Source organism: Phytophthora parasitica (genome assembly GCF_000247585.1).
Source record: "Phytophthora parasitica INRA-310 unplaced genomic scaffold supercont2.31, whole genome shotgun sequence".
Lineage (NCBI taxonomy): Eukaryota > Oomycota > Peronosporomycetes > Peronosporales > Peronosporaceae > Phytophthora > Phytophthora nicotianae.
In genome coordinates this window covers 304,926-319,965 of record NW_008649017.1, presented here as the reverse complement: position 1 = coordinate 319,965, position 15,040 = coordinate 304,926, and the positions used below count along the sequence as shown (strand labels likewise).

General features: G+C 49.6%; 9 protein-coding genes across 9 annotated transcripts; 4 read left to right on the top strand and 5 right to left on the bottom strand.

The window, feature by feature from the left end:
• Positions 1-4: 4 nt before the first annotated feature.
• On the top strand, positions 5-721 carry PPTG_13026 (hypothetical protein; the record flags this gene model as incomplete). The annotated part of the gene is made up of 1 exon (XM_008908727.1): positions 5-721. One exon carries the CDS (start codon positions 5-7, stop codon positions 719-721), a length of 717 nt encoding a protein of 238 aa, XP_008906975.1.
• Positions 722-741: 20 nt separating this feature from the next.
• Positions 742-1,287, bottom strand: PPTG_13025 (hypothetical protein). Its single transcript, XM_008908726.1, has one exon. It carries the CDS (start codon positions 1,273-1,275, stop codon positions 805-807), a length of 471 nt encoding a protein of 156 aa, XP_008906974.1. The 5' UTR covers positions 1,276-1,287; the 3' UTR covers positions 742-804.
• Positions 1,288-1,368: 81 nt separating this feature from the next.
• On the top strand, positions 1,369-3,539 carry PPTG_13024 (hypothetical protein; the record flags this gene model as incomplete). Its single annotated transcript, XM_008908725.1, has 1 exon — positions 1,369-3,539. Exon 1 carries the CDS (start codon positions 1,578-1,580, stop codon positions 3,537-3,539), a length of 1,962 nt encoding a protein of 653 aa, XP_008906973.1. The 5' UTR covers positions 1,369-1,577.
• A 62-nt stretch (positions 3,540-3,601) lies between these two features.
• Positions 3,602-4,844, bottom strand: PPTG_13023 (hypothetical protein). Its single transcript, XM_008908724.1, has one exon. The coding sequence runs from the start codon at positions 4,723-4,725 to the stop codon at positions 3,766-3,768; it is 960 nt and encodes a 319-aa protein (XP_008906972.1). The 5' UTR covers positions 4,726-4,844; the 3' UTR covers positions 3,602-3,765.
• Positions 4,845-5,743: 899 nt separating this feature from the next.
• PPTG_23153 (hypothetical protein) lies at positions 5,744-6,178 on the top strand (the record flags this gene model as incomplete). The annotated part of the gene is made up of 2 exons (XM_008908723.1): positions 5,744-5,797; positions 6,044-6,178. The coding sequence occupies 2 exons, from the start codon at positions 5,744-5,746 to the stop codon at positions 6,176-6,178; spliced, it is 189 nt and encodes a 62-aa protein (XP_008906971.1).
• Positions 6,179-8,795: 2,617 nt separating this feature from the next.
• Positions 8,796-9,329, bottom strand: PPTG_23152 (hypothetical protein; the record flags this gene model as incomplete). Its single annotated transcript, XM_008908722.1, has 2 exons — positions 8,796-9,032; positions 9,069-9,329. 2 exons carry the CDS (start codon positions 9,327-9,329, stop codon positions 8,796-8,798), a joined length of 498 nt encoding a protein of 165 aa, XP_008906970.1.
• Positions 9,330-12,173: 2,844 nt separating this feature from the next.
• On the bottom strand, positions 12,174-12,560 carry PPTG_13020 (hypothetical protein; the record flags this gene model as incomplete). The annotated part of the gene is made up of 2 exons (XM_008908721.1): positions 12,174-12,430; positions 12,506-12,560. The coding sequence occupies 2 exons, from the start codon at positions 12,558-12,560 to the stop codon at positions 12,174-12,176; spliced, it is 312 nt and encodes a 103-aa protein (XP_008906969.1).
• A 47-nt stretch (positions 12,561-12,607) lies between these two features.
• On the bottom strand, positions 12,608-12,826 carry PPTG_13019 (hypothetical protein; the record flags this gene model as incomplete). Its single annotated transcript, XM_008908720.1, has 1 exon — positions 12,608-12,826. One exon carries the CDS (start codon positions 12,824-12,826, stop codon positions 12,608-12,610), a length of 219 nt encoding a protein of 72 aa, XP_008906968.1.
• Positions 12,827-13,236: 410 nt separating this feature from the next.
• PPTG_23151 (hypothetical protein) lies at positions 13,237-14,987 on the top strand (the record flags this gene model as incomplete). Its single annotated transcript, XM_008908719.1, has 4 exons — positions 13,237-13,383; positions 13,661-13,688; positions 14,134-14,322; positions 14,983-14,987. 4 exons carry the CDS (start codon positions 13,237-13,239, stop codon positions 14,985-14,987), a joined length of 369 nt encoding a protein of 122 aa, XP_008906967.1.
• Positions 14,988-15,040: the final 53 nt, after the last annotated feature.

Here is a 15,040-nt window from a genome sequence, read left to right as displayed (position 1 = left end):
ATCAATGAAACTCTGGGAGCTCTTGTCCATGCTTTCAATGGTTTTCACTCTCGCCATTGCAGGCTCCGTTGACTTCAACAAGGTTGTTCCCATTGCTCAGCCGTCTCCATCTACTTCCGCCCAAAAGGCTGCAATCAAGTTCAAGCCTCGTCTTTCGATCACTAACGGATGCGTCTCTTTTCCTGCTGTAAATTCAGCTGGAGAGACAAGTAGTGGCCTTCAAGAAGGATATAGAGGAAGCAGTGGCTGTACCAATGCTCCATTAGGCTCGCAAGTCTACGGACGCACTACCTGGTACAACGGCACGTTCGCTATTTTGTACACTTGGTACTTCCCTAAAGGTTTCTGGAACGAGTACGCTACGAGACGCCACGACTGGGCGAGTGCAGTAGTGTGGATAGACAACCCCGAGTTGGCATCGCCCTCGATATTGGGACTTTCAGTCTCGACGGCAGATTGGAAGTTTAAAACTTTCGCGCCTGCGAGCTCTGGTATCACTGATGGGACGACGCCCAGACTTGCCCATGTTCTTAATGTTGAAAAGGGATACCCTTATTTAACGACGACGGATACTGTGGGCGATTTTCAAGAGCTTATTATGTGGGACCAACTTACGACTGCAGCGAGGACAGCACTAAACACAACAGACTTTGGTGTTGCAAAGGTGCCTGTGAGTGATGCCGCCTTCGACACGAAGCTGAAGAAGGCGTGGCCGTTCTAACCATTGTACAGTTAGTGGTACAAATACGGTGCTTTGATGCGTTACTGCCAAAACAGGGGACATGGACTATGATACATTTGCGTTTACTCTAGTTGTAGCTCGGAGCTTCTTGTAAATCTATCCCCAACATTAAAGGAGGAATCTAAAGGTGGAGGCGCTCTCCACGGCAGATCTCCCCACGGGGACTCCTCCGAGGACTCGCTAAAAATCGCCAGTATACTCACCAAGTCGTCATCTGCATCGTTTCCATTGCTTCTGTTGTCAGGAAAAACACAGTTCCACTTGGAATCTGCATCGACGACGCACTCTGCATTCACTGGAGCAACACAATCCGTGCCGTTGTATGACGGAAATGTCGAGTTACAGTCCGCAATAGCGACAGCCCCCTTAAGCGGGCATGCTGTTCCAGTCGGCCGATCTCCAACACCACCGCAAATTAGGCCTTGTGCTTGCTCAATAGCGTACGTTGCATCGAGATACACGGCGACATTCAGCTGAGCACTAACGAATTCACTTGAGACGATGAAAACGGCGAGTCCTCTCTTCACCGACATGTTTGCTGTTCGTGGTCGAATTCCAAGTGGCAGAGCTGCTGGTGGCCCGTGAACCGAAGTATTCGTTTCTGTGAAATCCAAAGAAGATATGAGCGTTACCTCAACACAAAGGGACAGCCGCTTGAAGAACACCGCACCTTGGCATGAACAGCCGCATTACGGTTAGTGCTCTTGCTTGTTCACTGAATCATCAGCGTAGATGATTTAAATCATCGAAAATATTGAAACAATTACTCTATCCCTACGTGATAAGTCCGATAAGGGGACTCTTACTACACTCTAAAAATAGGAATGAGAGATCCATGCCGTATTTCGAGCTCTCGCATTGTCTCTTTAGTAAGGAAGTGATGGATCTGGTGACGAGTGTGGTTCCAGTTAATGACGATGGTCCGCCAAGTGAGACTGCCGGTGGGGTGACGCACTCCATCCTGTCTCAAGCTGTGCTGGATGCAATAAGCCACATGGACTCCAAGTTAGCGTTCGACATGATGTTAGTGAACGAGCACCTTAACACTCAGGATACTGCCAATCGCTCGTTGAACGAAGAAGTGTCGTTCTTGAAGCAGACGTTGGCCAAGCAGACGCGCGAGCAGAGCGAGATGTTCCATTATTTCCATGACAAGACGGACGAGCACGTAGCTCGAATAGCTGAACTCGAGCAGGCGTTAGCTGACGCTCAAGAAGAGAAGGAGAAGCTACTGGAAACGTCACGAGAAATACTAGAAAACGAGCAACAAGAGCGCGCGTCCGAGCTCAGTAAAGCTCAACAGGAGGTGGCGATTGTCAAGGAAGAGCTACGACAAGTACACGCCTTTGCACAAGCCAAACGTGAACTGGAGGCTCATACTCGTGCGTTAGAGACAAAGCTGGATGCCCAGCGCGCAGCGTTCCAAACTCAAATGCAGGATCTAGAGCGTCATAATCTACTGGAACAAGCTCGTAGTAAACAGGAGCTTCTTGGGCGGATGCAGGCTGCTAAGGCGGAGTTGATGCTGCGTACGAATGACCAGGTGGCGTCAACGACGCATCGCACGTTGCTTGAGAACGAACATTTCACCCACGAGTTAGCGTTCCAGAGTCGAGAGACTGAGAAGCTTCTTGAGCGGCTGGATGAAGCTCAACAGGAAGTGGCGAAGCTACGAGCTCAGAACAAAATACTGGAGGAAAATGAACATCTGATGGCGAAGAAGAACCGCTACTACCAGAAAATCCTTGCAAAGTTACAGCAGGATAAAACAGCAGACGCTAACAACGCAGTCCAGTTACAGATCGGCAGTCTGACGGCTATTAAAGAAGATATCTTTGAAGAAGAGAAAGCGAAAGTAACTATTACCCTACCGGAAAATTCAAGCGTATCAAGTGAAGAGAAAGAGAAGCGACTCGAGATCGAGACTCAGTTGCAGAGAGCCATGGAGTGGCTTCGAGTCTTTCAACGCGAACGGCAGTTTATATTGGCGCAACAGGATGAGGTGATTCAGTTCCTTTATCGTTCACTGGACGAAGCTACTGAAGCACGTCGAAGAAGTTACGGACGTTCTGAAAGCACACTAAATGAGATCAATCCCTCGCTATTCGGTGCAGCGAGTAAACGTGTTGAAGAGTTAATTCAACTCGCTCCGAGTACGACAACAATGGAAATGTTTGGACGTCGAGTACTCACATCTCGACCAGCGTTAGATGAATTATCATCGGAAGATGCCCATGAAGTTCTGCTATTTCTATTAGAGAAGCTTCGACTCTATCAAGTACGGATTGCAGCGGTCTACCCTAATACTTCAAACTCTAACGTTACAAGCCCCGTTAAGCAAACGTTAGAGCGTCAACTTGGTGTTGAGCTGCCTCCAATTACGAGTCCCCCTCATTCGAGTCAAAGCCCCTCATCGATTAAGCAGAAACGACGTGTTTTTGCGCATGTGGCTGCAGCTGTGGATGCTGGTAATACGGAGTGGCTGAAGCCCAATACAGTGTATTCACATCCACAAGCACCGCTGAGCCCCCAACTTCTCGCAATGGCGACCAACCAATTCAATTTTATTAGTCAAACAGTCCAGAAAAGCCCAACAAAAAGACGACATCAGCAACTTAAGCACAGCTCGCTTGGAAAGAATCATATCTCCCCACCGTCTCGGAAAGTCCAAACTCAAATTCACCCACTAATTTCGTGTAATAAGGATGAAATGGTGGCGCCTTGGGTAGGCACATCATCGACAGCATCCATCGTGCTTTGGAATCAATCTGGAGATACTCAAGATATCAAAAATTAACTCCAAATTAAATTCACATGTCAGTTGACTGCGAATATTCCCGCAGCTGTTTGCTGGATAAGCCCCCTTTCGAATTTTTGTTTTGAACTTAAACTTATGGCGCAAAATCATCAAATAGCATTAAATCTGGACTCCTAATCAATTGGAAGGCGAGTTTCAACAGTGCAATTTATTGAGCAGTTTACAATACTATCGATTGTATTGCACTCACCTCTCCTTTTTCGTTTTACTCCATGCTAAAACTTTTCTTGAAAAAGAGAGTAATCTTGTTGAATGGGATGAGATCGGTGCGATCGTAGAGATCAACATGACCAGCGCCTTCCACCCACAGCAACTCCTTTGGCTCAGCCGCACGCGCGTACGCATCCTCACTGAACTCGCGTGAAAGCGCCTGGTCACCAGATATGAAGAGGAGTGGACGCGGGGAGATAGTCTCGATGTCGTTGAACGGGTAGAAGTTCAAAAATCTCACATTACTCGAAAACGTCGGGTGGGTAGTGAGGTTCGGCGACGAACCGTCTGGTGTAAACTCACCACGCGGGGTGCGGTAGAAGTCATAAAACTCGCGCTGAATGGGATGCGTATCGGCCGTGAGCTCGTGGACAGTGCCGCCCGTGTAGCGGATCTCACCGCCAGCAGCCTCAACCCAGCGCTGCTGTGATGCTTCAGCAATGGTGATTTTGCGCTCCGCAGCTGTCTGAAACTTTCTCGCCGCGCCACCCATGTCGAACATGCTCACAGTCGCGATGGCTTTGATGCGGAAGTCGATTTTAGCGGCGCTGATTGCGAAGGAGCCGCTACCACAGATGCCGATGGCACCGACCCGCTCGCGATCAACAAACTTTTGTAGGACAAGGTAATCGACAGCGGCACTGAAGGTCTCTGCATACATTTCAGGTAGAACAGCGTTGCGTGGCTCACCTTCGCTGCCACCCCAAAAGGAAAGATCGATGGAAACGGCGACGAAGCCTTGTTCTGCCATCTTGGTGGCGTAGAGGCTTGCGCTCTGTTCCTTCACAGCGCCCATGGGGTGACCGACAATAATGGCCGGAGTATTAGAAGTGGGGTCGAGGTTGTTGGGCGTGTACAGGTTGGCCGCGATCTTCATCCGGAACTGGTTCTGGAAGGTGATTGGCTTGACTGTGACGCTGCCACTGACGTAGAAGTTGTCGGGTCCGGACGGCATGGCCTTGTTGATTTTTGTTTCTGGTCTTTTGGGTTATGGCGCAAATTACCGATTGACTTCCTGCTCCATGAGACCAATTCATCCACCATAAACAGTCATCTTCATAATCAACGTCTGCATAATCACTCATTTTTTTTTCTCAACTATAAGTATGGTCTAGGCTCTCCGGTGAAACAAAGGCTGGTTTCCCATTTTTAAGGTTTTTACAGTCAAGTACTTTGCATCGCTGCAAGAAAGCTAACTTCGGGTAAGTTAGGATGTATATAAAAAATGTATGGTTGGTCGAATATTCTCGCTACGGATTATCGAAGTTATTTCGAGCGAGGAATGAGATAGGCTTAACCCTTTCGCGGTGTGAGGGCGCATGTTTCGCCCTTCAACACTGTTTTCAAAACACGGTGAGAAACCCCCTTGTAAAAGGGCGATTTTTTTCGCCCTTTTAGCTTTTTCCTACCCTATCTTATAACTACCAATCAATGCAGCGTACGCAAAGGGGCTGGGGGTAATTTTGGTTGTCAGCTCCTTTGAGTAGTATTTTATTGCCTTGTCTGCCGCAATCATGCGCTGTCACGCGGCTGTGGACGTGGCATAAACAGTGTGGGTCTCTACGAGCGCCCAGCAGCCAGTCACGCTACCATACAAAAAGTTAGATAAATGCACTTGTCTGACTATCCATTTTCTCCATAGTAAATTCTACATACATGCGCACAAGCTTTTCAGACGCTGAAGACAAACTCCTGGTTCAGGTCGCTTTTCAGTTCGAGAGAGAGGGCCTACGTATCACCTGGGAGTATGTGGCCCGGCGGATGAAGACCACGCGCGCTGCACGACAGCTTCGTCTCCGGCTTGCCAGCCTAAAGCGAACTTATGGAAAGTCGTTACGCAATTTTCCACCTTGTTTTTTTTAGTGGGGCAACTTTGCAACGCCTTCTTTGCGCGCCTGGGCTCCCCTTTCCACAATTCTGTGATTCGCAGAGGCCAAAAGATGGCGGAGGTGCGGTAGGACAGCGCGGACAGTATGTCAGGGAAAGTGACGGAGGCCGGACAGCCCCACGAGCTCCAAGAGCAGCAGGTACGCTGTCGACAACAGCGCTTGTTACTGCGGTGCAGGTGCTAACGTTTACTTTGGTCGTGCAGCAGACGCAGATAACTGTGGTTCCCGAGAAGCGCGCGAGGGGTGTCTGTATAAGCCGCGGGGAGGACGGTTAAGTTCGAAGTTGGATGCAGCTGCAAGCAGCTCAGGTACGTCACGCGGCTGAGTGTGGAAGCGAGATTGAGTTGCTTACGTGTGTCGAATGCGTTGCAGCTTCGTGCATAGGTGCAGTGGCGAAAGCAGACGGCGTGCCTTGCCCCACCATACAAGATGATTCTCATGGTGGAGTACGACGTTGTGGTGGTGCTAGCGTTGATGGTAAAGGTGCTGCTGTACGCTTTCACATCTCGCCTAAACTAAACCAGGAACAAGCTGCCGAAGCAGTTGATGCCATATTCTAAGGCTACACCTCATCCCATTTACATATACCGTAAGAAACTTTGATCCGTTCAGCTATCTCATACTTGTTTCTAATCCGAGTCTTCGCGCTGCTCATGAGTGCCGCCACCAAGAGCGAATGCAGCTTCGCAACCCAATCTGCGTGCGGCAGCAGCAACCCGGCTGGGTGCAGTATCATCACGCCCGAGTGTAAGAGTAGTCCATTCGTCATGCGAGTAGTGCTGTCGACGTTGTCGTTAAAATCTGAACTTTGTAGTTGACGTCAAAAGAGTAAACGAATACTTGACGTCAGCATTTAACTATTGATGTGCAGTATGGCAGATCCCGATATTTATCGCAGCAAAATTCATTCATGTACAGGTTTTGACATGCAATTCCAGTATAATTTCTTACGTAAGAATGAAAACATGTACTACGTAGTTCTGCGCGATTGACTACCTACACGATCAAAGCGATCTACAGAACAATGTTGTTGTCAGCTATGAAGACGATGTCGCGGACAGTAGTCGGGTTTAGAGAGCTACAACGCTTGGATACAGTGTTTCCTGCGGTTGAAAATGCTCTTTCAGATGGAACGGAGGTTGCAATGCACCCCAACCACTTGCGTGCTAAGGGAGCGATACGTGGGAAGTTTGCTTTGTTTTCGCTCCACCACTGCAGTGAATCCATGTCGTCGTGGACAACAGCCGAGTCTCGAAGGTATTTTTTGAATTCCCACTTGCACTTTTCCAGTAGAGCCATTCCCGTATCCTCAGCTGTTGTTTCTGTCCTAGCAGTCGCCCGACTTCCATAAAGCCGTCGTCGATACTTGACTCTTTGTTTTTTCTTTGGAGTGGGGCGGTCTGGTGTCGCTGCTGGAGGGGGCTACTTGGACTGTTCATCATGACAAAAGCAGCACTGGCAGTAGTCACCATATTGTCAATAAAGCGTTCAGATGCTCTGTCCATCTCGCATGGGTGAATAGTTCGGAGTTTGTGAATCGTGGATCCAGCAGTGGAATCCAAGAATGCTCACCGTCCAAGTCCCCAATCCTTTTTTGTAGCAGAATGATGAAGCTTCTACGCACAGACTCCATCATTACAAGCACTTTATCCGTGAACGGTTCCCCTTCAACTTTGCTGCAAGCGAATCAAAGATGTCTGTCTCTGATAGAATAGATTGTAGTGACCGAATACCAGGTAGTAGGTGCACAAGAGTAGGATATTTGTCCCCACCAAGCTCTTCAGTTGTCGCACTGAACGGGCCTAGTAACTCCACAAGGCACTGTATCGTAAACCATTCTTCTGACGTTGGCCGGTGTAGTCTCGACCGAGTATCACTGAACTCTTCAGCGCCCAATGACTCACTCAGGTACGCAAAAAAATCGTCCAGTGTTGATCGAAGCTCGATAAGGCATTGCAACATCAGCATCGTACTCCCCCATCGTGTTGGGCTGTCAGTGAGCACTTTTAACCGCGTTTCATGAACAGATTGGAGATTCTTTAATCTGTTTGCACCCTTTTGAGAACGGTGGAAGTACACAGCGAGCTTTCGAAAGCGCTGCAGTGTTTTACGAACATCTTCCAAGTCTTCGAGTCGTACACTTTGAAAATCAAATGTCGTGTTGACGAACTCCAAGACTTCGTCGCAAATTGCATCGATATATCCATCCGAAACCACCACTTCCACGCCGCTTTCTTGATCCAATTCAACCTCCTGGGTAGTTGGATCGTTGCCAAATCTCATCCAGTGCTCGCCCACAAGCTCGCTCACCTTGCACGTGGTTACTGCCCCAACAACTAGGTGAAGAGAGTGAGCAGCACAAGCCAAGTTTTGAAATTCCAAGTCGTCACACGCTTTCTTGATATTTTTGCCACCATCTCTCAGAAAACAATTGCAGTTGTCGCGACTAAGGCCCCACTTCTCAAATCATGACGAAAGAGTTCTGGCAATGCAGACACTGTCATGTTTTCCTGGTAGGCCTGTGACCTCAAGCGTCCATCCATTTAAGGTGAAGTTTGCATCCAAGTAGAGTAGTGTAAGGCTCATGAAGCTCTCGGCATTCATGGACGTCCAAATATCGTCCGAGATGTCGGCATATTTAGGGTCTGCCACGCACACGATAAATTGCCACCTTTCCTTCCGCTTCTGTTTTCTCATTTTGAAGGTCCGCATTCCTGGTGGGGCTTCGTCAGGGGTGGTTGAATTGGTCAGAGACGTAGTGGACAACGTGATCGCACCACGGTAGAGGTCGTAACAAGACCCACCACCTTCACGTCTTCTTGACTTTGCATTGGCTGTTCTGTTGGCTGTTTGAAAGACTGCAAGTTGCGAAGTGAAACCGCATTTTGTTGTTGCCTCACTGTTTTCGATCATCTATACCGCTTTTAAAGATAACCTGGGTGGATCCAAGCAAATTTTGTAACTCACAACACCTTGTGTCAAAAATATTGGTGGAACAACCCTGTGGCAGCATTTCTCATGTGATTGGCTGCTACTAAAGTTTGCGGACAAAGTATAGAGTGAAGTTGTTTTCACTCTTATCACTCCCAAAAAAAGAACGTCAAAATTGACGTAAAAAATGCGAACGTCGACAGCACTACATGCGAGTCACCGGTGATTCCGTGAACACTGCCGGGTTCATGAGCGTCGCCGTCACTGACTGTGCCAGCCGCACCACCAAGTCCGCGGCTGCCCTCACCAAGTCTGTGATCGTCACTACCTCCATGTCCTCGCGCGTCGTCGCTGACAAGTTGGCGAGTGCTGCGGCTACCAACTGTATGTGTTGCACCACCAGGTCCAGCTGCATCACCAAGCTCGTGCCCATCTTCGCTATCTGTGCAAGCAGCACCACTTAGAGCCCGACTGTCACCGACTCCGCGAGGGCCACCAAGGCTGCGTGCGCCGCCGACACCGACTGCGGCAGCGGCACCACCAAGTCCGATCCCCCCGTCTCCAAGTCTGCGTGCGTCGTCACGGCCAAGTCCGCGCTCGTCGTCGTTGGCAAGTCTGCGAGCGCCGCCGCCACCATCAAGTCCGTGTGTGTCGTCACCGTCTGTGAGAACGGCACCACGGCCACGTAGGCGGGCTTCACCACGACGTTCACTAGTGCATCCAATTTCGCGAACATCATGACAGACACCACTAAGTTTGCTAGCTACCACACTTTCAGGCCTATTGTCCAAACGGTTGTCGCCGTCTGGTCCAGGCGCAACTAACCCAGTCGAAAGATTGCCACTGCCAAGCGCAACCAACCTAGGCGGAGCATTACCGCCAACCCCGAAAGCAGCAAGACCCTGTTTATCATCATTTCCTTCGTTGTCAAGTGCGTGATCGTTGGCACCTCCGAGATCTGCCCGTACGCAATTTGGCGAGCGGTAGCAGGCCGCCTTACTGCTTGAGACCTGGGTTCGCGCGCATCCTTCAACTTGGCGAGCTTGGAGTGTCGCCTGACATTTTCCCTTTCCGTAAACAATGCGTTAGGGTAGTAGAGTTGATGGAACTTATCCCAGCATGTTGATGTCGTCGACGGACACATCCATGGCTTAGCGGGGAGGTCGTGCACAACTCGGCACAAACCGACACCATGCGTGAGGCAATAGTTGATTACCTCGGTAGGATATCGTCCCTCCCATCGGCAAACAATACAGCGGCGCCGCTTTCTGCTCTTCTCGGCATGAATTTGCCTCGAAGCCACGGAACTGCAAGTAGTTGTCGGGGGCACAGCAACTACACTAGGAGAGGGCTGGGAAGAGGGCGTGTTGAGTTGGCCTCCTTCTCCTTCGTCACCCAATTCTCCGCTGTACAGCATGCGACCGTCGCTGGGTGCATTCTTCCATTGTCCATTGAGAAGTTCACCAACTAGCTCCATCACAAACTTTCTATGAGGATCACGCGTTACTGGCTCCGCCTGTACCAAATGTCGCGTAAGATACGCGTTGGAGCGCGCCACATCGATGAGCGCGAGCGCCAACTTCTTGTTCCAGCGTTTGTACGAGTGACCATCTGCAGTAGAGAATCGCCCGCGTATTTGATCAAGGCGATCAACACCTTGCATGTTGGTATTATACTGAGCGACGCACTCTGGAGCAGGAAACGCCTGCTTCTCGTTACCAACCATGCGAGTGATAGTTGTAATGTTCGTTGAGTCCGCATTGGACACAAGGTTGACCACGTTACCGTCGCACCATGACGCCGCAAGCATGCTGTGATCGTGCGAGACAGCTTGGCGATAGTCCCCTCGGGTAGAGTCGTCTTTGTGAAGAATAGTGTGGCCTGGGAAATGCTTGCTGTTGGCACGGATAGTGCCGCGACCATAGAGGCCTTTCAGTCGGAGCCCCTGGAGAAGCTGCACGGACGTATAATAGTTGTCCATGTTGACAACCCTATTTGATCCGAATAACGGTCTTGTTACCTCCAACACATGCTGTCTGATTTTAGATACTTCCTCCAGCTCCTCTCGCAGGTTTTGCGCTTCAACTTGGCCAACTACACCATTCAGTCTGTCCAAGATGTGACTTCGGTTGCAGTGAAGTTTGTAATTCAGCGCGACACACGTAGTAGAGCAGCACACCATGTACAGCCGGAAATGATATTTCCCAGTAAGCTTCATGGGATTATACACGATCATGTGGCGGCCTTGACGCGAACGGCACGCAACACTTGCTTCATCAAGCGCAACATCTCGACCAACGTGAATATACTGGCCACCAGTGATCTTTAGCAGGTTCAGAAGAGGTCGGATGCGAGCTGCAGCATCTTGATCTAGTGTGTTTGGGACCGCATTGAAGCTTAGACATCGCCGCAGTAGCTTGAAGCGATGCAGCGTCATGATGTCATCAAGCGAAGTTGTAACACCACCAAAAATTAGATCCTCCGCTTGTAAACCCCAGTAATTTGCGTACTCGCCTTTTTCGTTCGTTGCCATGAAGAATAGAATGCCCAGGAAAATCATGAGCTCGTCGATAGTGAACTGGCTCTCCAGCCCAATGCCGTTCACCACGGCGTACTTGTTAGTTTCATGCAACACTTGACGCCAAAAGTAGAGCGGTATGTGGCAAAGAAGCTGGAACTGTCAGAATGTTCAAACAAATGTTTAAACTGAGGACGCAAGTAGCTTCGTGTCGATCCATCACTGTGCTTGTAGAGATACGAAGGCATCTGAACTTCCCCAGACGCAACAAAGTGCATGCTTCTGATTGCTTCAACTTCAGCGAGGCTGGTTGGAAGTAACTCAGTCGGATCGAAAGCTTCAAGTACTTCTTCATCTTTGCAATCTAAATCATTTTCCTCAAAGTCGATCTCATCGGTGGGATCAGGACGTACCAGGATTCTCCAATCCGGGTTCTTTACTCGTGTAAGCACAATGTAATTTTTGATGCCAAACTGCACCATCCAAACGCTGATATGCTCCACAGCACTCTGGAACTGACTGTCTAGCCATCGAATCTGGAACAGCGAAGCGTTCTTCCCTTTCTTGACTAGGCGATACACACGACCAATAATGTACGCCGTGCCAATTGGTCTGTAGACCTTTGCTTTCACCCATCGATCTTTTTCGGGCGAAAACGCAACTAGTTTGCCCACGTAGACATCCTGCAGCATGATGGGAGGCATACGTGTAGGAGTTGCTTGCTCAGTTGGTGCTGCGCGCCCTGGTTGTGGTGATTCTGAGCCTGCAACTCTTTGACCTTGAATCTCGCGACCACTACCGCCTGCGTGCACCGTTGTTTCACCAACATCACGGCCACATGCGTCTGCAGTACCAACAAACACATTGTTACGTTGTGGTTAAAAACAATACCAAACTCATAAACACACCTTCCGATATTCGGCCACTAGCGACTCGCCGGACTCCACGAGCTCCTCGACCTCCATGCCTCCTCGGGAGCCACGTCCTTCTCGTACTACTAGTGTTACACGCCCGGCTCTGACTGCTAAGTCGACAGCACCAACGGCACTGCCGCCACCTTCAGTGCTAGCAGCGTTCGTCGATCGTGGGACACCACGCCCTCTCTAGCTCCGCGCCCTCCTCGGGCTCCACGGCCTCCTCGGGTTCCACGAACTCCGCAGGACCCACGTCCTCCTCTCGCTCCGCGCGCGGCACCGGCGCCGGCTGCCGGAACATCAGCACCCACGGCACCGGGACGGCCAACCTCTGCCGCTTCGCCGGGAGCTGCACCTCCTTCAAGATCGCCGCACCCCCTCTCTCATTGACGTTGGCTGCGTTGGTGCCTATATCAAAACCAAAAAAAACCAATTAGTCCACGTCGTCTCCAGTACCCCTCAGTCGGGCCTCCGCCTTAATACCTTCTTCAGCACCGACTTCGAGGCGCGTCTTCGCAATGTACCTTAGGACCGCCATTGCTTCAAGTAGATGGTCGGCCCCCTGTGTCGCCTTCCAGGCCGAATTTATTTGTAGCGTGTGTCCAAAGACTTGGTAGAAGGCTGCTTGGACGTCCACCCGGCCTTTGCCAACGCTCGCCACTCGCTGTTGAACACAGCAACGCCCCCGAGGCTGCTCGCTGTCTCTGCAGGTGCCTCCTCGCTGCCAGTACGCACGCGTCGCCGCTTCCTTGCCGTATTCGTGCCTTCATGCTTGCGCTTCTGGCCACGCGGCACTCCCGACATTTTTTTGCTTGTTTTACAAATGAGGGTGACGACCGATGGACGGCTGGTACGCGTCGCCTATTCGTGGAGAGTATAAGGGTACATAAGAACATATATTCCATCACGACTTGTTTTTTATATACATTCAAACAAAGAAACAATAAATTTTGGAGTAGCCTCCATAATTTGGGCGCCAAGTTTGCGCGGCAATTCTAGTATACAAAATGCCACATTCAAATACAAAGCATAAGATTTATGCATCACTGCACTGCGTTGTGGTTACACCATCGCCGGCCATACTGGAATGGACATATTTGCAACCTAGTGTTCTACACGCTCAAATCGGAACCTTGAGCACCTATAGCTTCAAAACCAAAGGTGACTCTTTGAACAGCATCTTCAAAAGCATCCACAAACGTATAGCAGCATACATGTTATCGCGGGAAACCAGCGGCATGATCTCGCCGGTCAACACCACAATATTACAAAATGGCGCGAACTTCGGAAGCTGCATCAGTGTGGGCATCATCCTTGGGCAAGTCATCATCCAGAAAATCGTCAGTGGCGCGAATGTCTTCGTAAGTTTCGTCGTTATATTTCAGCGGTGGTACGCTGTACCGATTGTTTTTTGACCAATCATAATTGAAGATGGTCCAATCGACCTCGAGTTGTCTGAGTGTTCACTTATTAGTCAATCAGAATGCTACCTAAAAGGGCGAATTTTGCGCCTTTTTAGGGCAAAAGACACCACATCATACTGCATCAAGCTTGATTTGCCCACCATCCCCGTCTTTACCAATACCTAAAAGGGCGAATTTTGCGCCCTTTCAGCTCTTATTGACTTGACATGTATAGTATCAAGAAGGCAAGCCATCAATGATTCGTAAGAATGTGCTGTACAAGTTGCGACACCAAGTATTATCCCGCATCTCTGCCTTCCAGACCAAAGCGAGCGCCTCTATTTTTTTTTTTTAAAAAAAGCGATCGATCTGGTGGGAATAGGGCTGGGTGGATCCTCATAAGGAGTAATAATCTACGAGTGAAATTTCGAAGTTTTCGTCGTTAAAGGGAACCTCTCGCTTCCCGAAATCCGCCGAATTGATGGCTAGACGCGCTTCGTCCGTTAGCTGTTCATGAGCCCGCATGAGGCAAGCATATTCATAGGTAAGTTTAGCCGTGGGAGTGTTCCTGGGCTGCCAATGAATCAGCAAATGAGCTAAATTTCTTTCCCTTTGTAGTACTTCTGTAAAAGGGTAACTCGTGAAGCGTTATTACACAGATTTGTTGTCAGCTGGACACTGATCCATGCACAACTAATATTTCGGCAGTAAGCACAACGATTTTTGCTTGGGGTTCTTGGCAACGGCCGATGCTCAACGGTGAAGACTATCAGCCAGAGAACGACAGGGAGGACCAGCAGGAGGACAACATCGGAGACCAACAGAAGGAGACACAGAGACCAAGTGCAGATGACGAAGACCAAGTGGCGACCATACCGTGGTTTGGAGGTGGGCCGGGTATGCGACCCATATCCAGTGCTGTGACCCTTGAAGGAAGATCGCGAGCCTGAAAGGTCGCTGGAAGCGTCTATGGGTGACCAGCGTGCGGTTCAGAGGCGACGGAGAAGACCAGTAGCAGTGCATATATAGGAACTAGGAATAGTCTCAGTTGAAGATTAGCCGTGTAGCCGCGAGGGAGCACGAGCAGAAGGTTACGCCGGCCTGGTGTAGCTGCAGCAGATAAAGAAGCCAACAAAGACTCTTTTATATGCAGTAAGGGAAGGTGGTGTACACTGGGTGTGACCGAAACGGGTATCGGCAGCCCCGTTGGATTCTGGCGCTCGCGGTACCAGCAGCTTTTACTTACATATTAGTCATCATTGATCTGGTCAACAACGACACATTATCTTTTGAGGACGAGAGAGAATACTAGCAATATAAAAACACTAAATCGTTATTGACAGGATTGTGTTTTAATTGTATACGTCACGTCCCGTTGGCAAAGTCGAAAGCACCGCGAAACGATTGTACCAAAAACTGGAAGCCTTGACGACGTGGCACGATAATTATATGCCGGTTGGGTCGCTACCCCCTCTTGATATCATAAGTGTTGTACCACATAAAATCAAAATCAAAACTAATGTCGTGGCTAGTACGGGGAAGCTCTGGACTTTACAGGCTGAACTAAGCTATAACAAGTGTTTCTTATTTTGTATTGGTAATTTTATAGTTTTGT